At 41.0% G+C, this 17828-nt stretch overlaps 1 protein-coding gene across 2 annotated transcripts in view; it reads left to right on the forward strand.

The window, feature by feature from the left end:
* The first annotated feature begins 503 nt into the window (after nucleotides 1–503).
* The window catches only part of LOC138961498 (pyridine nucleotide-disulfide oxidoreductase domain-containing protein 1-like), a 38296-nt gene continuing 20971 nt past the window's right edge, over nucleotides 504–17828 (forward strand). The window contains exons 1-6 of one of the 2 annotated variants that reach the window (XM_070333152.1): nucleotides 504–720; nucleotides 3580–3660; nucleotides 5039–5158; nucleotides 6101–6172; nucleotides 8559–8615; nucleotides 16049–16122. In XM_070333152.1, coding sequence (XP_070189253.1) covers nucleotides 616–720; nucleotides 3580–3660; nucleotides 5039–5158; nucleotides 6101–6172; nucleotides 8559–8615; nucleotides 16049–16122 — 509 coding nt within the window. In that variant the 5' untranslated portion in view covers nucleotides 504–615. The remainder of the gene's footprint in view (nucleotides 721–3579; nucleotides 3661–5038; nucleotides 5159–6100; nucleotides 6173–8558; nucleotides 8616–16048; nucleotides 16123–17828) is intronic. The other variant, XM_070333151.1, reaches the window with a different exon arrangement.

Raw genomic sequence — 17828 nt, forward strand, 5'->3', positions numbered from 1 at the left:
TGTCCTCAAGGGCTGGAGGTTCCTGCAGTCCTCAGTCACGTGTAAGACTCGTGGGCTGCGTCTTGTCAGTCTGCCTCTCCACAAGGGCGGGCGCATGGGGGAGGGGTTGTTGTTGCTTATTCAGTTGCTTCATGCTTACCGCTGGTCAGTGCTCAGCGTTTCAGTCTTGTGAAACATAAGTTTATCCCAGTCAAGTTTTCGATCATCATCAGCAGCAGCAGTAGCAGCAGTAGCAGCAGCGGCATGAGCAGCAGCAGCAGCAGCAGCCGCGCAGCAGCACTGAGCACTGAGCGCAGCAGCACTGACAGCAGCAGCAGCACTGACTGACTGAGCAGCAGCAGCAGCAGCAACATCGTCATGATAATCATCGTCGTCGTGGCCTTCAAAATCCTAATCGTGTGTCTGTCTGTCGGCAGTGTGCCAAAGTGAGCCTGTGTGCTCATGCTTCTTATTCGGTTTTTCACCCCTGCATTTTGGTGATTTCCGCTGAAAAGACTTTTCAAGGGACAGCACTCTGATAAGCAATTGATGACGGCAAGCGCGATGGCGACGAAACTTCAGTCTTGAGACCTAAACATTCAATGAATCGCTAAAAGTCGGAACACCAACACTAATATGGAGGGATCCAGAGAAGAAAATGAAACATGTGCAACTCGTGAAGTTGAGGCAAAGTTTGTCATCGTCGGAGGAGGAATTGCTGGTGTAACTTGTGCAGAAACGGTACACCGTACAGGCACTCAACTCTCTCTCTCTCTCTCTCTCTCTCTCTCTCTCTCTCTCTCTCTCTCTCTCTCTCTCTCTTACTCTCTCTCTTAAATAAAGTTCAAAGTTCTCTCACACTCTTTCACTGTTTGTTAAAAGTGTGTATAGATATGAGTTGTTCTTTGCTACTGCCGTTACTGGTCACAAGTGGGGGTCAGCTCACGCGGACGCATTTTTCAATACAGTCCAGGGGAGAAACTGGTCACAAAGCACCCAGTACATTCCAGAGAGATAGGAGAATCGGCACAATCAAAGAAAATTCCAAAATCATTCAATAGATATGGAAATATTCAGATTTACTGTGAAAATGCTAGCAAAAATGGCGTCCAAAAACGGGAACGCACACTTGGTTCTGTGTTGTTGAAAATAGTCGCGTTTGTGCTGTTTTTTGTTGAAATAGTATCTAATAAAACTGATGCAGTTCTTGAAATGTTGCAAATTATTGTTGTCTTTGTGAAAATTATGCGAGAGTGTTCTGAGGCGTAATCTGCATACGGCTGATGTCCCACATAGGGTACCCCACTTCGATCAGCGTATCACTCCAAATGAGCTTCATAGTAGAAAAGCAGATACACTACCAAAACACTGCATAACAGATCTTCAAGACTGAGCCAGAATCATTGAAATTTACTTCCTGTATAAAATATTGCAATCAAATTTGCTCACGGCGTCCCACATGCAACGCAGGTTACCTTCGCCTTCGATTCAAAGTAACTCCACGCTAACTGAATTACCATCGAAACGCAGATAACGAACTGATTCGGAGATTACATTTATGATATTTTACACACAAATTTCAACTGTGTTGTTTCGCGATTAACAGCCATAAACAAACAAATGTGGCGCCGTCACGTCGCTTCGGAAGGAGAAACGCAGGTTACCAAGAGATTCTTTCCGATACCTGTCGGATTAAAATCATCGTTTTTCACGAATGAAGGCTCTTTGCCAGATCTGGTGAGTTGGAAACTGTCTATGAATGTTTCATTTAATGTCAAATGCGTACATTCTTGTCGATATTGTTACCTTTGGGCTCATAAATGAAGTCAATGGTCGTGTTTTCCCAAAGTGACTTTTGTCAGCATAGAACTTACTGTGCTTTGATCATTGACCGAGAAGAATCTTCCGATGACACTAGTTCATTTCACTACGCGACTGCAGATCTGCAAGGAAACTTATGGCAGCTAGGGGAAATAAGCTTAACTGAAGACGAATAAGCGGAGTAACTGTTCTTCAACGGATTGCTCTCACTGATCTAAATATATTTAGATCTTGTCGTCTGCTAGTCTGCTAGTAAGTAGTCTTCGGTCGTGTGAAAGTCACATCTATTTCGACTGTGCATCGATCCGTGTAGTGAAATGTTGATCTTTGATGATTTGGCAACATAACATCGCTACATGTGCTTTGAGTGTATCTCCCCGTTAACCATTTGAAAACGTCTTTTAACAAGACCATGTTTCAGCCCAGACGGGGGGGATCCTCGATAACTCACAGGGTATATAATGTTTTCCGCCGTTTTTTAAAGAATCCTTTCAAATTTACTATTCCAAAAGTACCCTATGACACGACTCGAGTGGCAAAGAACATTCTCTGCAATTCCTGTCTCAGTCCGTGCAGCCGTTTCGGGTCCTATCGTCATCATACAAACATACACACAGACACACAAGAACCAGCTTTAAAAGTTAGATTATGTAAGAACCATGTAAACCAGTGATTTTTTCTTATGTACATCAGATACTACAGTATTTCTACTTTATGAAAAGCTATATTTCAAAAACAAAACTAGAGATTTGAATTTTGACCACTTTTCCCCCTTTCTGTCACCAGTACTGAAGAACAACTCATATATAATATATATATAGAGTATCTAAAATTTTAATCTAGCTGGTTCTATTGAGTATCATTTTTGGTGGCTCAGAGAATAAACTTGCCAAGTACTTGTTCAGTTGTTGCCTTTGAGCAATTGAGGCTGTATTGTTTTTCCTTTGCAATGTAACCGGAGCCCTTAGAGGGTCCGTATCCTCATTTAAAGTTCGCAGGGGGAGGCTGAAGATTGCAGAGGAGAGCAACTATCTTTCCTTTACTCTGGCCCTATGTAATGCTGCACAATCAGTTACTATCACTCTATGCCTAGCGTTGTGTTCAATACCATAGGGTCAGAGTAAAGTAAAGATAGTTGCTCTCCTCGGCAACCTTCAGCCTCCTCCTGCAAACTTTAAATGAGGATACGGACCCTCTAAGGGCTCTCTGGTTACAGCAATGATCTTCTTCTTCTTCTTCTTCTGCGTTCGTGGGCTGAAACTCCCACGTACACTCGTGGTTTTTTTGCACGAGTGGAATTTTACGTGTATGACCGTTTTTTTACCCCGCCATTTAGGCAGCCATACGCCGTTTTCGGAGGAAGCATGCTGGGTATTTTCGTGTTTCTATAACCCACTGAACTCTGACATGGATTACAGGATCTTTTTCGTGCGCACTTGGTCTTGTGCTTGCGTGTACACACGGGGGTGTTCGGACACCGAGGAGAGTCTGCACACAAAGTTGACTCTGAGAAATAAATCTCTCGCCGAACGTGGGGATGAACTCACGCTGACAGCGGCCAACTGGATACAAATCCAGCGCGCTACCGACTGAGCTACATCCCCGCCCCGACACAGCAATGATCGATATGAGTCGCGGATTATGAGTTCTTTATGCATTTTCAAAATGCGGAACACTGCCACAATATCTTTGATCTCTAAACTTTTGATTTGGGACATTTTTGTGTGATGGGTAACTGTAAGATGGTGTAAATAGATGGGGATTTTTAATTGTCTGCAGCTAGCTGATGAGTGTCCAGAGGAAAAGATCATCTTGATTACAGCTTCTCCTCTGGTGAAGGTTGTCACCAACTACCAGCAGGTAAGATACGTATATATGCATAAGTTTTCTGTTACTGTGAGCTATATTTGCTCATGTTCCATTTATCAATCAAATTCGCTTGACACAGACCTATTGATGCATTTGAATAATAATAATAATAATAATAAAGATAGCTTATATAGCGCCGCTTCACAAATTTAACTATGCTCTTAGCGCTGTACATCGAGATATAACAATTTCAATAATATAAATACAAAGATGATATTATAATAATACACATTTACAAATATCACTCACGTGCATACATCCTCGTGCACACCACGCGCATACACACTCCCACTCATTAACAAGTGCTTCCATCCCCCTGCCACTGAGATGTTCATATACCCCCCTGGACAAGCTCACACCATGTCCGTCTCCTCTCTGGACTGTACATACACTCAGCAAGAAAAGGAAAGACTAAATGCAAATTTCATACAGAACCCTATAGCTCAATCAAAGCTGAAGCAACTATTCAAAAAAAAAAAAAAAAAAAAAAAAGAATCTGGCTGCCTTAATTGAAAGAGGGCGACAGTGTTCAATTTTTCACTGGGTTCAGCATGAATGAAGTTTGAATTCCAAACAGTTAGTTTTATTACTTTCTTTACTTAACAAAAAAAACTAAATTAGACTGTGTATCAGATGACCTTATTTGTCCATGCATGGTGAGTTATAGACAGGTGTGTATCAAATTAAAAAGAAAATAAGGTTAGAGGAACAGCCGCAGCCCACATTCAGTCCTATGTGAAAGTGTAACTTCTTCCGCTGTTTAGTTAATTTTAAGAATCAAAAGACAAGAAAGGTTGGTTTATTGAATGTTTGATTGACGGGCGTGGTGGTAAGACGTCGGCCTCCTAATCGGAAGGTCGTGTGTTCGAATCCCGGTCGCTGCCGCCTGGTGGGTTACGAGTGGAGATTTTTCCGATCTCCCAGGTCAACTTATGTGCAGACCTGCTAGTGACTTAACCCCTTCGTGTGTACACACAAGCACAAGACCAAGTGCGCACGGAAAAGATCCTGTAATTCATGTCAGAGTTCGGTGAGTTATGGAAACACGAAAATACCCAGCATGCCTACTCAACGAAAGCGGAGTGAAGCTGACTATGCTCTCAGAGTATAGTGTGGGGAACCCAAATGGGCAAACGAGCTCACACGTAACCAGAAAATTCTGGAACGCTGAAGAAGAAGAAGAAGAATGTTTGATTAGACAAAACAAAACATTTTGTCTGTAATAAAACATTCCATAAATAAAACTTGTTTTTTTATTTCTTAATTTTGTTTAATGTTAGCACTGTCTGTCTACTTTGGATTTTTACATGTTAACTTTAATTCTTAGCACTGATCATACGTCAAATGATAATATTACTGTCACTCGCAGGTTTCCAGAACAATGGAGACTTTTGATGTTGAGGAAAAGCCGTCATCAACAGTGGAGTCACAGTGTCCCAATGTTCGTGTTATACATGCTTTTGTCAGTGGCCTTCAAGCAGAAGAAAAGGTGACATTTCTCGTAGTAATATTCTCTTATATATTTAAGATTGACACACTTGAGGTTATGGTCATTTTTAAACCTTTAAGGTGTAGAACTTGCCGAACTGTTTACCCTTATTACAGTTTATTACTACAGGGTGTGTTTCAACAAACAAACAAAAAACACACACCCTGTACTGTAATGAATTACTCCAAAAAAAGCAAGGGTAAACTTGCTTGTTTGGAGTAATTTATTACTGTACTCGTGGTTGTTTTTTTTAAAGATTTGGGGCAAAAAATACTCAATTTGTTCCCAGACTATTTTCAAACGTGCTTCAATTTAGGTTGGAGTAATGCCTTTGTTGGCATTTGGTAATAATAATAAAAAAATCACTTTTCTATAGCGCAAGTCCCGATTCACAGCTCCAAGCGCTTAACCCACTGGACTACTATTTTGGTCATTTGGGCTCAGGTACAAAAAGCGAAACTAGGTGCCACACAAACAGATGGTACACATGCAGCCGCAGGTTGTATTGGTTCAAATTGGGATTTGTTGCGAAAAAATTCTAAATACTTTCAGCCACCCTACCAATTGAGTCTGGTAACCCCAGGCTGTAGAAAAGTTTGTCTTTTCTTGGTCAGTGATGAAAGAAATTGTCTGGAGATTGTATTTGTCATATAAGTAAACTGTACTTTTATATTTATCCGTTCTAAAAAAATCACGCACAGTGGACGGGCCTTTCAAAACCTCCAAAAGTGGAGGTAATATAACTAAATTTACAGAGGTTTTGAACAGATAATCTGAGAAAGCAAGGTCTTAACTGAAAAAGTCTTAGAACTGGGGCCTTAAAAGGGGTACATGTATTTGTTGGCTACGACAGTGTTAAAAGTGAAATGTTTACCGACTTACTTTTATCAGCTTCTCTTTGCCACCAGCACTGACAAGGATTTCTGTTCGAAAATTCACTAGATGCTGACAACATCAGACGGAAAAAGAGTTCATTATGACAAGCTGTGTATCTGCTCGGGAGGCAAGCCAAAGGTATGTTCAGCAGAATCCTGATATTGTCTTTTACGGTTGCTTTATTCTTTTTCCAAATCAACATTTCTTTAAAGTACAAATTCTAGTGGCTTTCACAGATTTAAACCAGTCACTTAGCCATCGGGCCGTACTCTGTCTAAAACACAGTGATTGCCATGAAGGAACTGGTCAAATGAAATATGAACGGCTATAGCCTGCTAGTGGATAAGACGCCAGCCTCCGATGCGATGGCAAAAACGGTCAGTTCGGTTAAAAACTCAGTTGTAGAAATGTATACACAATTGTGGAAATGTTTACACAATTGTTTGTGAATTTCAGCCCATGAACACAAAAGAAGTATTAACAGTTGGTGATTTCATTTCCTGTATTTCCACATTTTTGCCAGTACATGTACAATATTGAAATGTCCTATTTTAACTCATTTCAAACAACTTCTAGGATAGATAATGAGATGCAGATTACATCATTGAGCAACAAGATTTGACTGCAATCAGCTTAATCTTACCCACCGCGGGTTAGGGGGAAGAATTTACCCGATGCTCCCCAGCATGTCGTAAGAGGCGACTAACGGATTCTGTTTCTCTTTTTACCCTTGTTAAGTGTTTCTTGTATAGAATATAGTCAATTTTTGTACAGATTTTAGTCAAGCAGTATGTAAGAAATGTTAAATCCTTTGTACTGGAAACTTGCATTCTCCCAGTAAGGTAATATATTGTACTACGTTGCAAGCCCCTGGAGCAAATTTTTGATTAGTGCTTTTGTGAACAAGAAACAATTGACAAGTGGCTCTATCCCATCTCCCCCCTTTCCCCGTCGCGATATAACCTTCGTGGTTGAAAACGACGTTAAACACCAAATAAATAAAGAAAGCTTAATCTTCACAGTTTTTAGCAACCTTGCTCAAATTTAAAACCAATATTAATTCCCATTCCAGACAGATCAGGTATCAAATAGCATTTAAAAAGAAGATGCATAAAACTACAGAGAGAATCCCTTGTTTATTGCAGGTGTGCCTCACCACCAGACAGAAACTGAACACTAATTGGATTTTATTTCTTCGGACCAGACAGGATGAAAATTAGAAACCAAAGCAGACAAATTGTAATAAAAGAAAGGGGAAGTAATTCTGACTCGGGGCAGAGATGGCTCAAACCTATATGATTTATTGTTTCTTTAGCTAAATTTTTTAATTTGTTTCCAAGCACCTTGATTAAAGGCACAGTGCAGCTCACAGCCTTCGTTTTGCGTTTTTGTTGCAGCTGAGTGCATTTACAGTTCAAAAATCCTCCTATGGTAGTAAAACAAACCCAAAACTACCCAACGACGACATCTGTGAAGCTCGACAGTTTCTTGTTCACGCGAGTGCATAAATTAACCTAGTTATTACGTGGTGTTTGGTCGGAGTTCGATTCAACTGAGTGATTCCGGCCTCGATTTTGTTTTACACAAACTCATGATGACGTACATCTGACATAGTTTGCAAGTGACGTGTCTTTTTGTGCATGATGTGGTGATCTACCTGATCTAAATTTAGATCCAAAAATAGGCCAAGACCAGCCGGGTCCGAGTACGAAATTAATTTGTAAAAAAATCGCAGTTCTTGACTTTTTGGGTGCAAGTCAATGAAACTTGGTAGTTCTTCTAACGGATAGCTGCCTGAGGTATGACTAAAAGCCCCAGGGGCTCCGTGCACCTGGATTTTACAAGTTCAGTACCTTTAAAAAAACAAGAGGCGAAGCCTTCAAGGCTCACGTAAGAAATCGACAAACAGTAACACAAACTCAATCACTCAGTCACACATACACACACACACAGTAAGCATAGGTGACACTGTGCAAGAAAGCGAGACACTAGATCTAGATCTGTCTGTCTGCATGTAGCCTACAGGGACACGACTGCCAACTAGTCTCGGCCCGCACAAAATAACAATGACCGAGACGTTCAGTAATTCCTTCGCGTGACGTCTAACCCTCTTACGTCATAATGTGACGTCTTCAAATGACGAATTGTTAAAGTTTCTACCACAGACATACGCACGCACGCACGCACGTAATGTGACGTCTTCAAATGACGAATTGTTAAAGTTTCTACCACAGACATACACACGCACGCACGCACGCACAGACAGACAAAGTTACGATCGCATAGGCTACTGACTTACGTGAGCCAAAAACGGAGAAAATGTGTGTGTTTTTTTGTCATAAAAGGTGATTTATGGGCCATAATTGATGTTTTTGTGACTTTGCATGGTAAACATTTAGTTATGAGGAAACAATTTCATTTTCAAGAAAAATAAAGATAGAATTTGGAAGTAAGTTATTACCTTAAGCTCCAAAGTTATGCAACCTTTTTTTTTTAACGTTAAAATCTTATGTTGTTGTTGCAGCTCATTCCTGGTCAGAATCCTCTTGTGGTGGGCATTCGTGACACAGAAAGTGTCAAGGTAATTAGTCTAGAGCTTGATAAATATTCAGCCAAACTGAGGGTTATACACTGACCAACAGAGGCATCTTGATAAGCAGGCATGGTTACTTGGTTAATCTCTGAAAAGTTCATTAACTGTGTGATGATCATGTCACAATCACAGCCTTGGATGTATTCTGAAAGACGATTTTTGAAAATAACTCTGTCAGGATTTTCAGCCGTCTGGAAGAGTTAGAGCCCCTTTACCTAGGACACGCTTTTCACGTCTGGAGAAGGTTCTCGGCTTCTAATCAGCAGTTTATCCTGCGATTGGGACAAACAACTAAACTCTATACGTTATGCAGCGCACGCACAATATGATACCCTTTTCTTTCAAAAATAAGCGTTCACGAGTTCATCGGAGTTCACAATTTGTTGCGAAAATGCTCGCTGGCGCTTAGTGATTGCATCACATGTTTTGGTCAAGGTCACGTGGGTTTGACTTGAGGTAACGTGAGTTTAGGAAAACACGTACTCAGCGAAAACTTCCAGTGATCAGTACTAAGCCATCGATCTGTAGCAATTTGTAGCTCGAATGATAATATTTTTGAAAGAAAATGGTATCATATTTAGTGCACACAACATAGCATACACATCATAGTTAGTTGTCTGTCCTGATCGCAGGTAAGAAAGATCGGATGCTCCTGATGTTGTGTTCAAGGTAAAGGGGCTCTTACTCTACCAGAAAACGTCTATAGGTCTCTCTCTCTCTCTCTCTCTCTCTCTCTCTCTCTCTCTCTCTCTCTCTCTCTCTCTCTCTCTCTCTCTCTCTCTCTCTCTCTCTCTCTCTCTCTCTCTCTCTCTCGGGGGTCAAGGTCGACCACGAATGGCGCAGGAGGGAAAAATTTTCACAGTGCAGACAAGATGGATATTTTTCAAGTTCAAAGTGGCTATATCAAAGTTTGAGTCTCCAGAACTATACAAGTGAAAGTCTAAAGTGATTGTGTGCAGAAATCTACTGAAAATGATCGAGGTAGGACTTTGGAGGGCCAGTATTGGTCGTTTTCATCTGGCTTGTGTGGCAAAACATTTCTTGAACCGGCTTTGTGCTCAGCCCGTGTATGGTGACAGTTCTGAAATCAGTGTCAGCGACGTGTGCATTACTTGGGGATGCCTTGTTTTTCTTGCGAACATCGTGTGCTGCTTCAAAGATGTTGCGGAAAGTGCTTTTAGTGCGCCATTCCCACCCCTGGGAACTGTGACTTATAATTCGTCAACAGTGACTGGCCATTTGTCAGTGCCAAGTGATGACCTTGTACACCTGTCACCGATGGCGGTGACCTTTCCGCACGCACAGCACGCGCCATCTTTGTGCCTGGCAGTGATTGCCTTCGCGATACGACGCTTGAGATTGAGCAATGACGTAGAGGAAAACCCTGGGCCTGCTGTCAGTGGCAGTAGCGAAAGTAGTGGTGGTGGTGCGGAGTCAACTGCAGTGGCAGATAGCATCAAACACTTAGAGCAGTCGTTGCAGCAGAAGCTGGATGTCGTTCTGGCAACCATGCAAACACAGGCGGACTTTCTCAAACGACAAGAAGACATGCTTAGAAAACAAGAGACATTGATGAAGAAATTTGGGGATGAGCAAGAGACAATGAAAAAGTCCCTCAAGAAGAACGAACAGTCGATCTCCAACCTCTCCTCACAACAAGACGATCTGTATCGTGTGGTGACTAGCCTCGAGGCAGAGGTTGACAGGCTGGAGGGGTTTTCCCGTCGCAACAACGTCAAGTTTTTCGGAATACCAGAAGAAGTTGGCGACACCGATGCTGACTGTGTTGTTGCAGTGAAAAACGTTCTTGACACCTACATTCCTCAGAAGCAGTGGGAGCCTGACGTCATCGAGCGAGCGCATCGCCTCGGCAAACCCAACCCCAAGAATCCCAACCCCCGCCCTATCATTGCCAAGTTCCAACGTTGGGGCGATGCGATGCGTCTCATGAAAGACCGTGAGGCACGAAGCGACATGGAGCACGACAACCTGAGAGCGGCCCAAGATCTCACCAGACGGCAGACCCAGAAGCTGAAACAGCTGAGGGAGGAGGGGAAGACGGCCTACTACACAAACGGCAAGCTACGCTTCCATGACAACCCCAGAAACAACGATGATCGCCGTGCTGACAACCGCCGGCCGGGTGGCCCCGGTTTGTTGACAAACACCGACTCGGAGACGCCCCCTGATCACGAGCAGCGTCAACCAATCAGCGAAGTAGAAATAGAGCGTGACGTCAGTGACACTCAGGGTCACAGCCGTGACACTGAAGAAGATTCCGGTCGGAATTCCGGGCAGAGTGACGCCAGAGATAAGCGTGTGACCCGCTCAGCCAATCGGCAGGGCCACAAAGACATGACATTGGGTGGCGATAGTGGAGGTGGTGGGTACTCGGCCTACATTCGCAACGTGCGTGGAACTCCCACCCGTGCAGGAAACAGCGAATAGGGGCGTGGCCAAGGCTATGACAATGCAAACAAACAAGACACACAAGCACATGACAAAAACACACCTGATGTAAATAATGTTGCAACAGCAAATAAGGACAAATTGAATACTTCTTTTTCATTTCTTTGTTGGAATATAAATGGGTTGATTGCCAAGCTAACTGACCCTGATTTTGTTGATTACATAACTTCTTTTGATGTTTGCTTTTTGTCTGAAACCTTTACTTTGCCAAGCTTTGACTTCAGTACCTATTTTAGTGATTTCATTGTTCTTCATTCACCAGGTGTGAAACTGACCAAGATAGGCCATGTTTCTGGTGGAACTGTTATGTTGATTCGTAAATGTCTGTCGGATTTTGTTGAGACTATTGATACCAAGAGTGAAAATGTTTTGTGCGTAAAACTTTCAAAAGAATTGTTTGGTTGTGAGAAAGACATGATGTTTATTGGTCTGTATAATCATCCAGTGGGCAGTGTGTACTATGATAAAAAAGATTATGATTGTACTCTAGAAATGCTAGAACAGTTTATTTTGTCTTTAATGGAAGCTGGCAGGGATGTGTACTATTTACTTGGAGGTGATTTGAACGCCCGAATAGGGGATTGGTGTCTTGAATGTGTGGATGAAGAAGATGACGATGAGGATGGTAATGTTTTTGAAAGAAAATCACAAGATGTTTTGACAAATAACTTTGGTAAAATACTGATTCAGTTTTGCTGCATGTTTCACCTTGTACCTCTGCATGGATTAGTACAACCAGGTTTCGATGATAAATTCACTTTTGTGTCTGAAAGAGGAAATAGTACTATTGATCACTTTTTGTCTTCAGTTGATTTTGTTGAATATGTAAATATGTTTTCTGTTGTCAACCGCATTGAGTCTCATCATATGCCTGTTCGGCTAGATGTGTGTGCTGCCCTAAAAATTGACGCTGATGTAGACAGTGAGAATAAGACTAGTTCAGAGAAACTGACTTGGGATTCCTCCAAAGCTGGGGTATTTTTAGATTTTCTTTCTTCACGTGAAGGTCAAACTGCCATCGATGACGCTGCTGCATGTATTGATGATAACTCTGACGCTGCCTTGACAATGTTTGTAAACACGCTTTTAGAAGCGGGTCGGTGCATGCGACGCACGGTGTTTTTTGGAGGCCGTCAGCGTCGTACGAGCCGATGGTTTGACACAGAGTGTAGGGAGGGAAAACGTGAAGTTAATAGATTACTTAGTCGGTACTCTCGCACTAAGAAAGGTTGAGGATAAACTACAGTATTTGCAAAAAAGATCTGAATATCAAAATATGATAAAAGAGAAAAAGAAAGCACATAGAAAATCAGTACAAGATTCTTTACTAGAAAACAGAAAAAATCCTTCCATGTTCTGGTCAACGGTAAAGCTGTCTCGCCCAAGGGAGAGAAACCGTGCTACTATAAATATCGATGTCTGGAAAGATCACTTTGAAAACATTTTGGGACAGCACACAGCTTCAACGCCTGAACAAAACGAAAATGTAATAAATGAAGAAAGTGAGGAAGATGTACATATTCATGAATTGGATGAACAAATTTCGTTAGCTGAGGTAAAACAAGCCATTCGAAAATTAAAAGCAGGGAAAGCTTCTGGTATTGATGAAATACCAGCAGAATTTCTAAAAGCAGCTGAGGATATTGTTGCCCCTTTTCTCACTAAGTTCTTTAACCGTGTTTATGACACTGGTGTGTTTCCTAAACAATGGAGTCAGTCCGTGATAGTTCCTTTACTGAAAAAGGGTGATGTAAATAATCCTGGAAATTATAGGGGCATTTCCCTCCTGAGTACTATTAGTAAAGTTTTTACTTCCATCCTAAATAGGCGTCTGTGTAAATGGGCAGAGAGTGAACACAAGATATGTGAAGAACAAGCTGGTTTTCGAAAAAACTATTCAACTATTGATCATCTTTTTACACTTGTGACTATGATTAAGAAATGTCTGTATGGACAAAGGAGAAGTAAACTGTACGTTGCTTTTATTGATTATTTGAAAGCTTTCGATTCTGTAGACAGGGATAGTTTGTGGGTCGTTCTTCAAAAAATAAAAACTTCGACGAAAATGCACCGTATGCTACAAGGGATTTATGATTCTGTCCAGTCATGTGTAAGATGGGGCCCTGAAGTGTCTGACTTTTTTGATTGCCCTGCCGGGGTGAAACAAGGCTGCATGTTGTCTCCCCTGATTTTTTCCCTGTTAATTACTGAAGTAGCCGATAAAGTAACCTCAAATGGAAGGCATGGTGTTCAGTTTTTGCCTGGATTACAAGAAATTTTTTTGCTTCTTTTTGCTGACGATATTTGTTTGATTTCTACAACACCTGTTGGACTACAAAACCAATTGAACAATCTTGAACAAGCCTCCTCTGCCCTTGGCCTCAGTGTAAATTTAAAGAAAACAAAAGTAATGGTTTTTCGGAAAGGCGGTCATCTATCTAAGACAGAAAAATGGTTTTATCAAGGTAAACCTATGGATGTTGTAAACAGTTATAAATATTTGGGTGTCACATTGACAACAAAATTATCATTTGACATTGCTTTAGAAGAATTTGCAGGCAGAGCCAAGGGAAAAGTGGTAGAAATCATGAAAACAATGTGGAGCTTAGGTAGCATGGATGTTAGTGTATTTTTTAAATTGTTTGATGCGCTAGTAAAACCTATGCTTTTGTACGCCTCTGAAATATGGGGTATCACACGCTTTCGTTCTGTTGAATCTCCGCATTTGTTTGCTTGTAAAAGATTTTTGAATGTTTTACCAAGAACTCCAAACGCGATGGCATATGGAGAACTCGGTCGTTTCCCTTTATTCATTGACAGTACTGTCAGTGTTATCAGGTACTGGCTAAAGCTGCAGAACATGTTTTTGGTTAGATTACCTAGACAAGCGTACGAGATGGATAAAAAAAGATTTTCAAGGTTACCCGGAAATGAGGTTGATTTGCAAAATTGGGCTTGCTCGGTAAAGCGTTGTTTGGATATGTGTGGGTTTTCCTTTGTATGGCTGAATGGTGGTGTTGTTCATGAAAAAGCTTTTCTGCGTGCGTTTAGACAGCGTTTGATTGACTGCTATAAGCAGGAATGGTTTGGTAAGATAATGGAAAGTGATAGATTTTCAACGTATAGTTCGTTCAAGTCTTTATTGCAGCCGGAAAAATACCTAACAGATATCACACTTACTAAATTTAGAAACATTTTTGTCAAACTACTCCCGCAGTGGGGCACTGCGGTTATGAAATTAAAGGCCCCTCCTGTTTTTGGAACCGCAGGAGCTTTCTAGTTTGCTGTTAGGTAGATTTTTGGTTCCTCTTTCCTGTCATGCTCTCTTTTTCTTCATGAATTCTTTTCTTTTTTCTGCCTTCTTGCTCATTCACCTGTATTTTTTCCAAAAATCTCTTCTCTTGTCGCTTGTCTCGCGATTCATGTATAGTTTAATCTGTTAGTGTTCTGATGTAAGTCCAGCAGTAGATAGGTTAAGCCTATTTTAACATACTGGAAACTGGTAATCTTCCAGTAGGTATTAATTTAGTTTTACTAAAGCCTGCTGGGACACAAGTAATGGGTTAGTGCATTTGTAAACAGGAATCGCTTGACAAGTGGCCCCCTTCATCCCCCCCTTCCTCGTCCTGATATGGCTCTGCGTAGTCGGCTGGACGTTAAGCAACAAATAAACAAACAAACAAACAAAATTGTCAAACTACGCCTAGGTATTATTGACCTGAATGGAAACAAACGCTATAGTGCTGTACCAAACACGTGCCCGTTTTGTCCTGCTGTGGAAAACGAAATACATTTTCTGCTACATTGCCCAAAATACCAGGATCTACGTGTAAAATATATTTTGAAATATTTCACTGACAATGTACATGTACCACCCTTGATTTTTCTGCTACAAAATGAGAGTATATACATTAATAGAGCTGTAGCCATGTATTGTTATTATGCCATGAAAACACGTGATGAAGAAATTTCAAACAGGCAATTGTTGCTATGACTGATACTTTGAGACAAAATTTGTAAATTTTCGTGCCACGATATATATTTCTCTTGTTTCTGTACAACCATGAAATTTTGTTGTGGATTTTTATTCCTATTTTTTTCCTGTGTCTTTTGTAAACCCCCATGCGTATATGCCGGTGGCCTCGCATTAAATTTCCTGAGTTCCTGAGTTTCTGAGTTCTCTCTCTCTCTCTCTCTCTCTCTCTCTCTCTCTCTCTCTCTCTCTCTCTCTCTCTCTCTCTCTCTCTCTCTCTCTCTCTCTCTCTCTCTCTCTCTCTCAAACACTGAACACATGCACACATACACTGACCAAACAAACACTGAACACACACACTTACATTCAAACACTGAACATACACACACACATACAAACACACAAACAAACACACACACAAACACACAGATGTCCTGATTCCCATGATTAGACCTGCCAGGCACCAAATTTGCTGTATCAACAGCATGGATATACTTTTTCAGAAAGTTGGTTTATCTTGCATAATGTTTTATCTTTAGCAGTTGGAAGTTTTATTAGCTAATTCAATGTTGTGGAAATGACTGGATTTGAAAGTAAATGGGATAGGTTATTTTTAAAAAAAACTTTTTTAAGTATGTTATATGGAACAGTCATAGTTTAACTTTTGCAAAGCTGTTAAACGTTGATTTTGTGTTTTGAACTTAAAGTGAAATGTACACGACTCCATCATTCAGATTTAAAGCAAACAAAATTCTCTTACAAACAGAATTTGTCAAAGGAATTGTACTTGTTTTATTTTTTTTGGGGGGGACCTCCGTAACAAACATTATGCACAGTTGGTCGTAGAATGCAGCTGTGCTTCCGATTGTTTTTTCTCTCATCCATTGTGGGTTTGGTTTCTGCCATTATGTGAGGGACTGGTTATGTTTTTTGGCTTTCTAGATTGTGTCTGCTGAACTCTTGTTAAAACTGTGTGCAGAGCTTCCAGAAAAAGCTTAGCGCAGCAAAAAGAATTGTGGTGGTCGGAAATGGTGGGATTGCCACAGAACTTGTGTGAGTATAGCAAGTTAGATACATGTAATACGATCATAATATTGAAATTACAAACTGTCTACAAAAATTTTTGTATTTGTAAAAAAATCGTGTACTTAAAAATATGACATTTACAACAACTCGCGATGTTAGGTTGCTGCGTGTGTGCTTTAATTTCATCCCTTTTCTTAAATATTACTAAAAAGAAATGACGCAGTAAAACTGGTTTGAACCTGTCGGACCAGGTGACCACAAAATATGTCTTAAATTTATCACTTAGGTTTCACAGCAATGTGATCCTTTCTGATAGCTGCTTTGCAAGATTACTGTCTTTTTTTTCACTGATAGAAAAAGATGAGAGAAAAAAGGTTGATTTAATTGGTGTTTAAAATTTTCTCGGAATATTTGAACAGAATACTCAAGTTGGAAAGAATGTTGCATGATCATTGCGTCAATAAACTTTAGTTAGCAGGTACCATAATCTTGCTGTGACCAGGAAAGGATCGCGTTGTAACTTTTGCTATACATTGCTGTTGTCAGCTGTAAACTGTTTGAATTAATCAGAATCTAAAAACTAAAATGGTATGTTATTGGAACGTTCAATTATTGGCAAAAAAAAATGTTAATGTAACGAGTTTTAATGTCAATAATTTAACATTCCAATAAGTTGAATAACTTACCATTCTTGTTTGTTGATTCTGAATTTTGGCCGTCTCTCTGTTTTGGGATTTGTATTAGTTTGAATTCAGGTTCAAAGGCTGAAATGGTCAGAAAAGCTTGCTCTGAGCGTGATCAAAAGGGGCTTCAAAGGCTGAAATGGTCAGAAAAGCTTGCTCTGAGCGTGATGAAAAGGGGCTTCAAAGGCTGAAATGGTCAGAAAAGCTTGCTCTGAGCGTGATCAAAAGGGGCTTCAAAGGCTGAAATGGTCAGAAAAGCTTGCTCTGAGCGTGATCAAAAGGGGCTTCAAAGGCTGAAATGGTCAGAAAAGCTTGCTCTGAGCGTGATCAAAAGGGGCTTCAAAGGCTGAAATGGTCAGAAAAGCTTGCTCTGAGCGTGATCAAAAGGGGCTTCAAAGGCTGAAATGGTCAGAAAAGCTTGCTCTGAGCGTGATCAAAAGGGGCTTCAAAGGCTGAAATGGTCAGAAAAGCTTGCTCTGAGCGTGATGAAAAGGGGCTTCAAAGGCTGAAATGGTCAGAAAAGCTTGCTCTGAGCGTGATCAAAAGGGGCTTCAAAGGCTGAAATGGTCAGAAAAGCTTGCTCTGAGCGTGATCAAAAGGGGCTTCAAAGGCTGAAATGGTCGGAAAAGCTTGCTCTGAGCGTGATCAAAAGGGGCTTCAAAGGCTGAAATGGTCGGAAAAGCTTGCTCTGAGCGTGATCAAAAGGGGCTTCAAAGGCTGAAATGGTCGGAAAAGCTTGCTCTGAGCGTGATCAAAAGGGGCTTCAAAGGCTGAAATGGTCAGAAAAGCTTGCTCTGAGCGTGATCAAAAGGGGCTTCAAAGGCTGAAATGGTCAGAAAAGCTTGCTCTGAGCGTGATCAAAAGGGGCTTCAAAGGCTGAAATGGTCAGAAAAGCTTGCTCTGAGCGTGATCAAAAGGGGCTTCAAAGGCTGAAATGGTCAGAAAAGCTTGCTCTGAGCGTGATGAAAAGGGGCTTCAAAGGCTGAAATGGTCAGAAAAGCTTGCTCTGAGCGTGATCAAAAGGGGCTTCAAAGGCTGAAATGGTCAGAA

This window comes from Littorina saxatilis, linkage group LG3 (genome assembly GCF_037325665.1).
Source record: "Littorina saxatilis isolate snail1 linkage group LG3, US_GU_Lsax_2.0, whole genome shotgun sequence".
NCBI lineage: Eukaryota > Metazoa > Mollusca > Gastropoda > Littorinimorpha > Littorinidae > Littorina > Littorina saxatilis.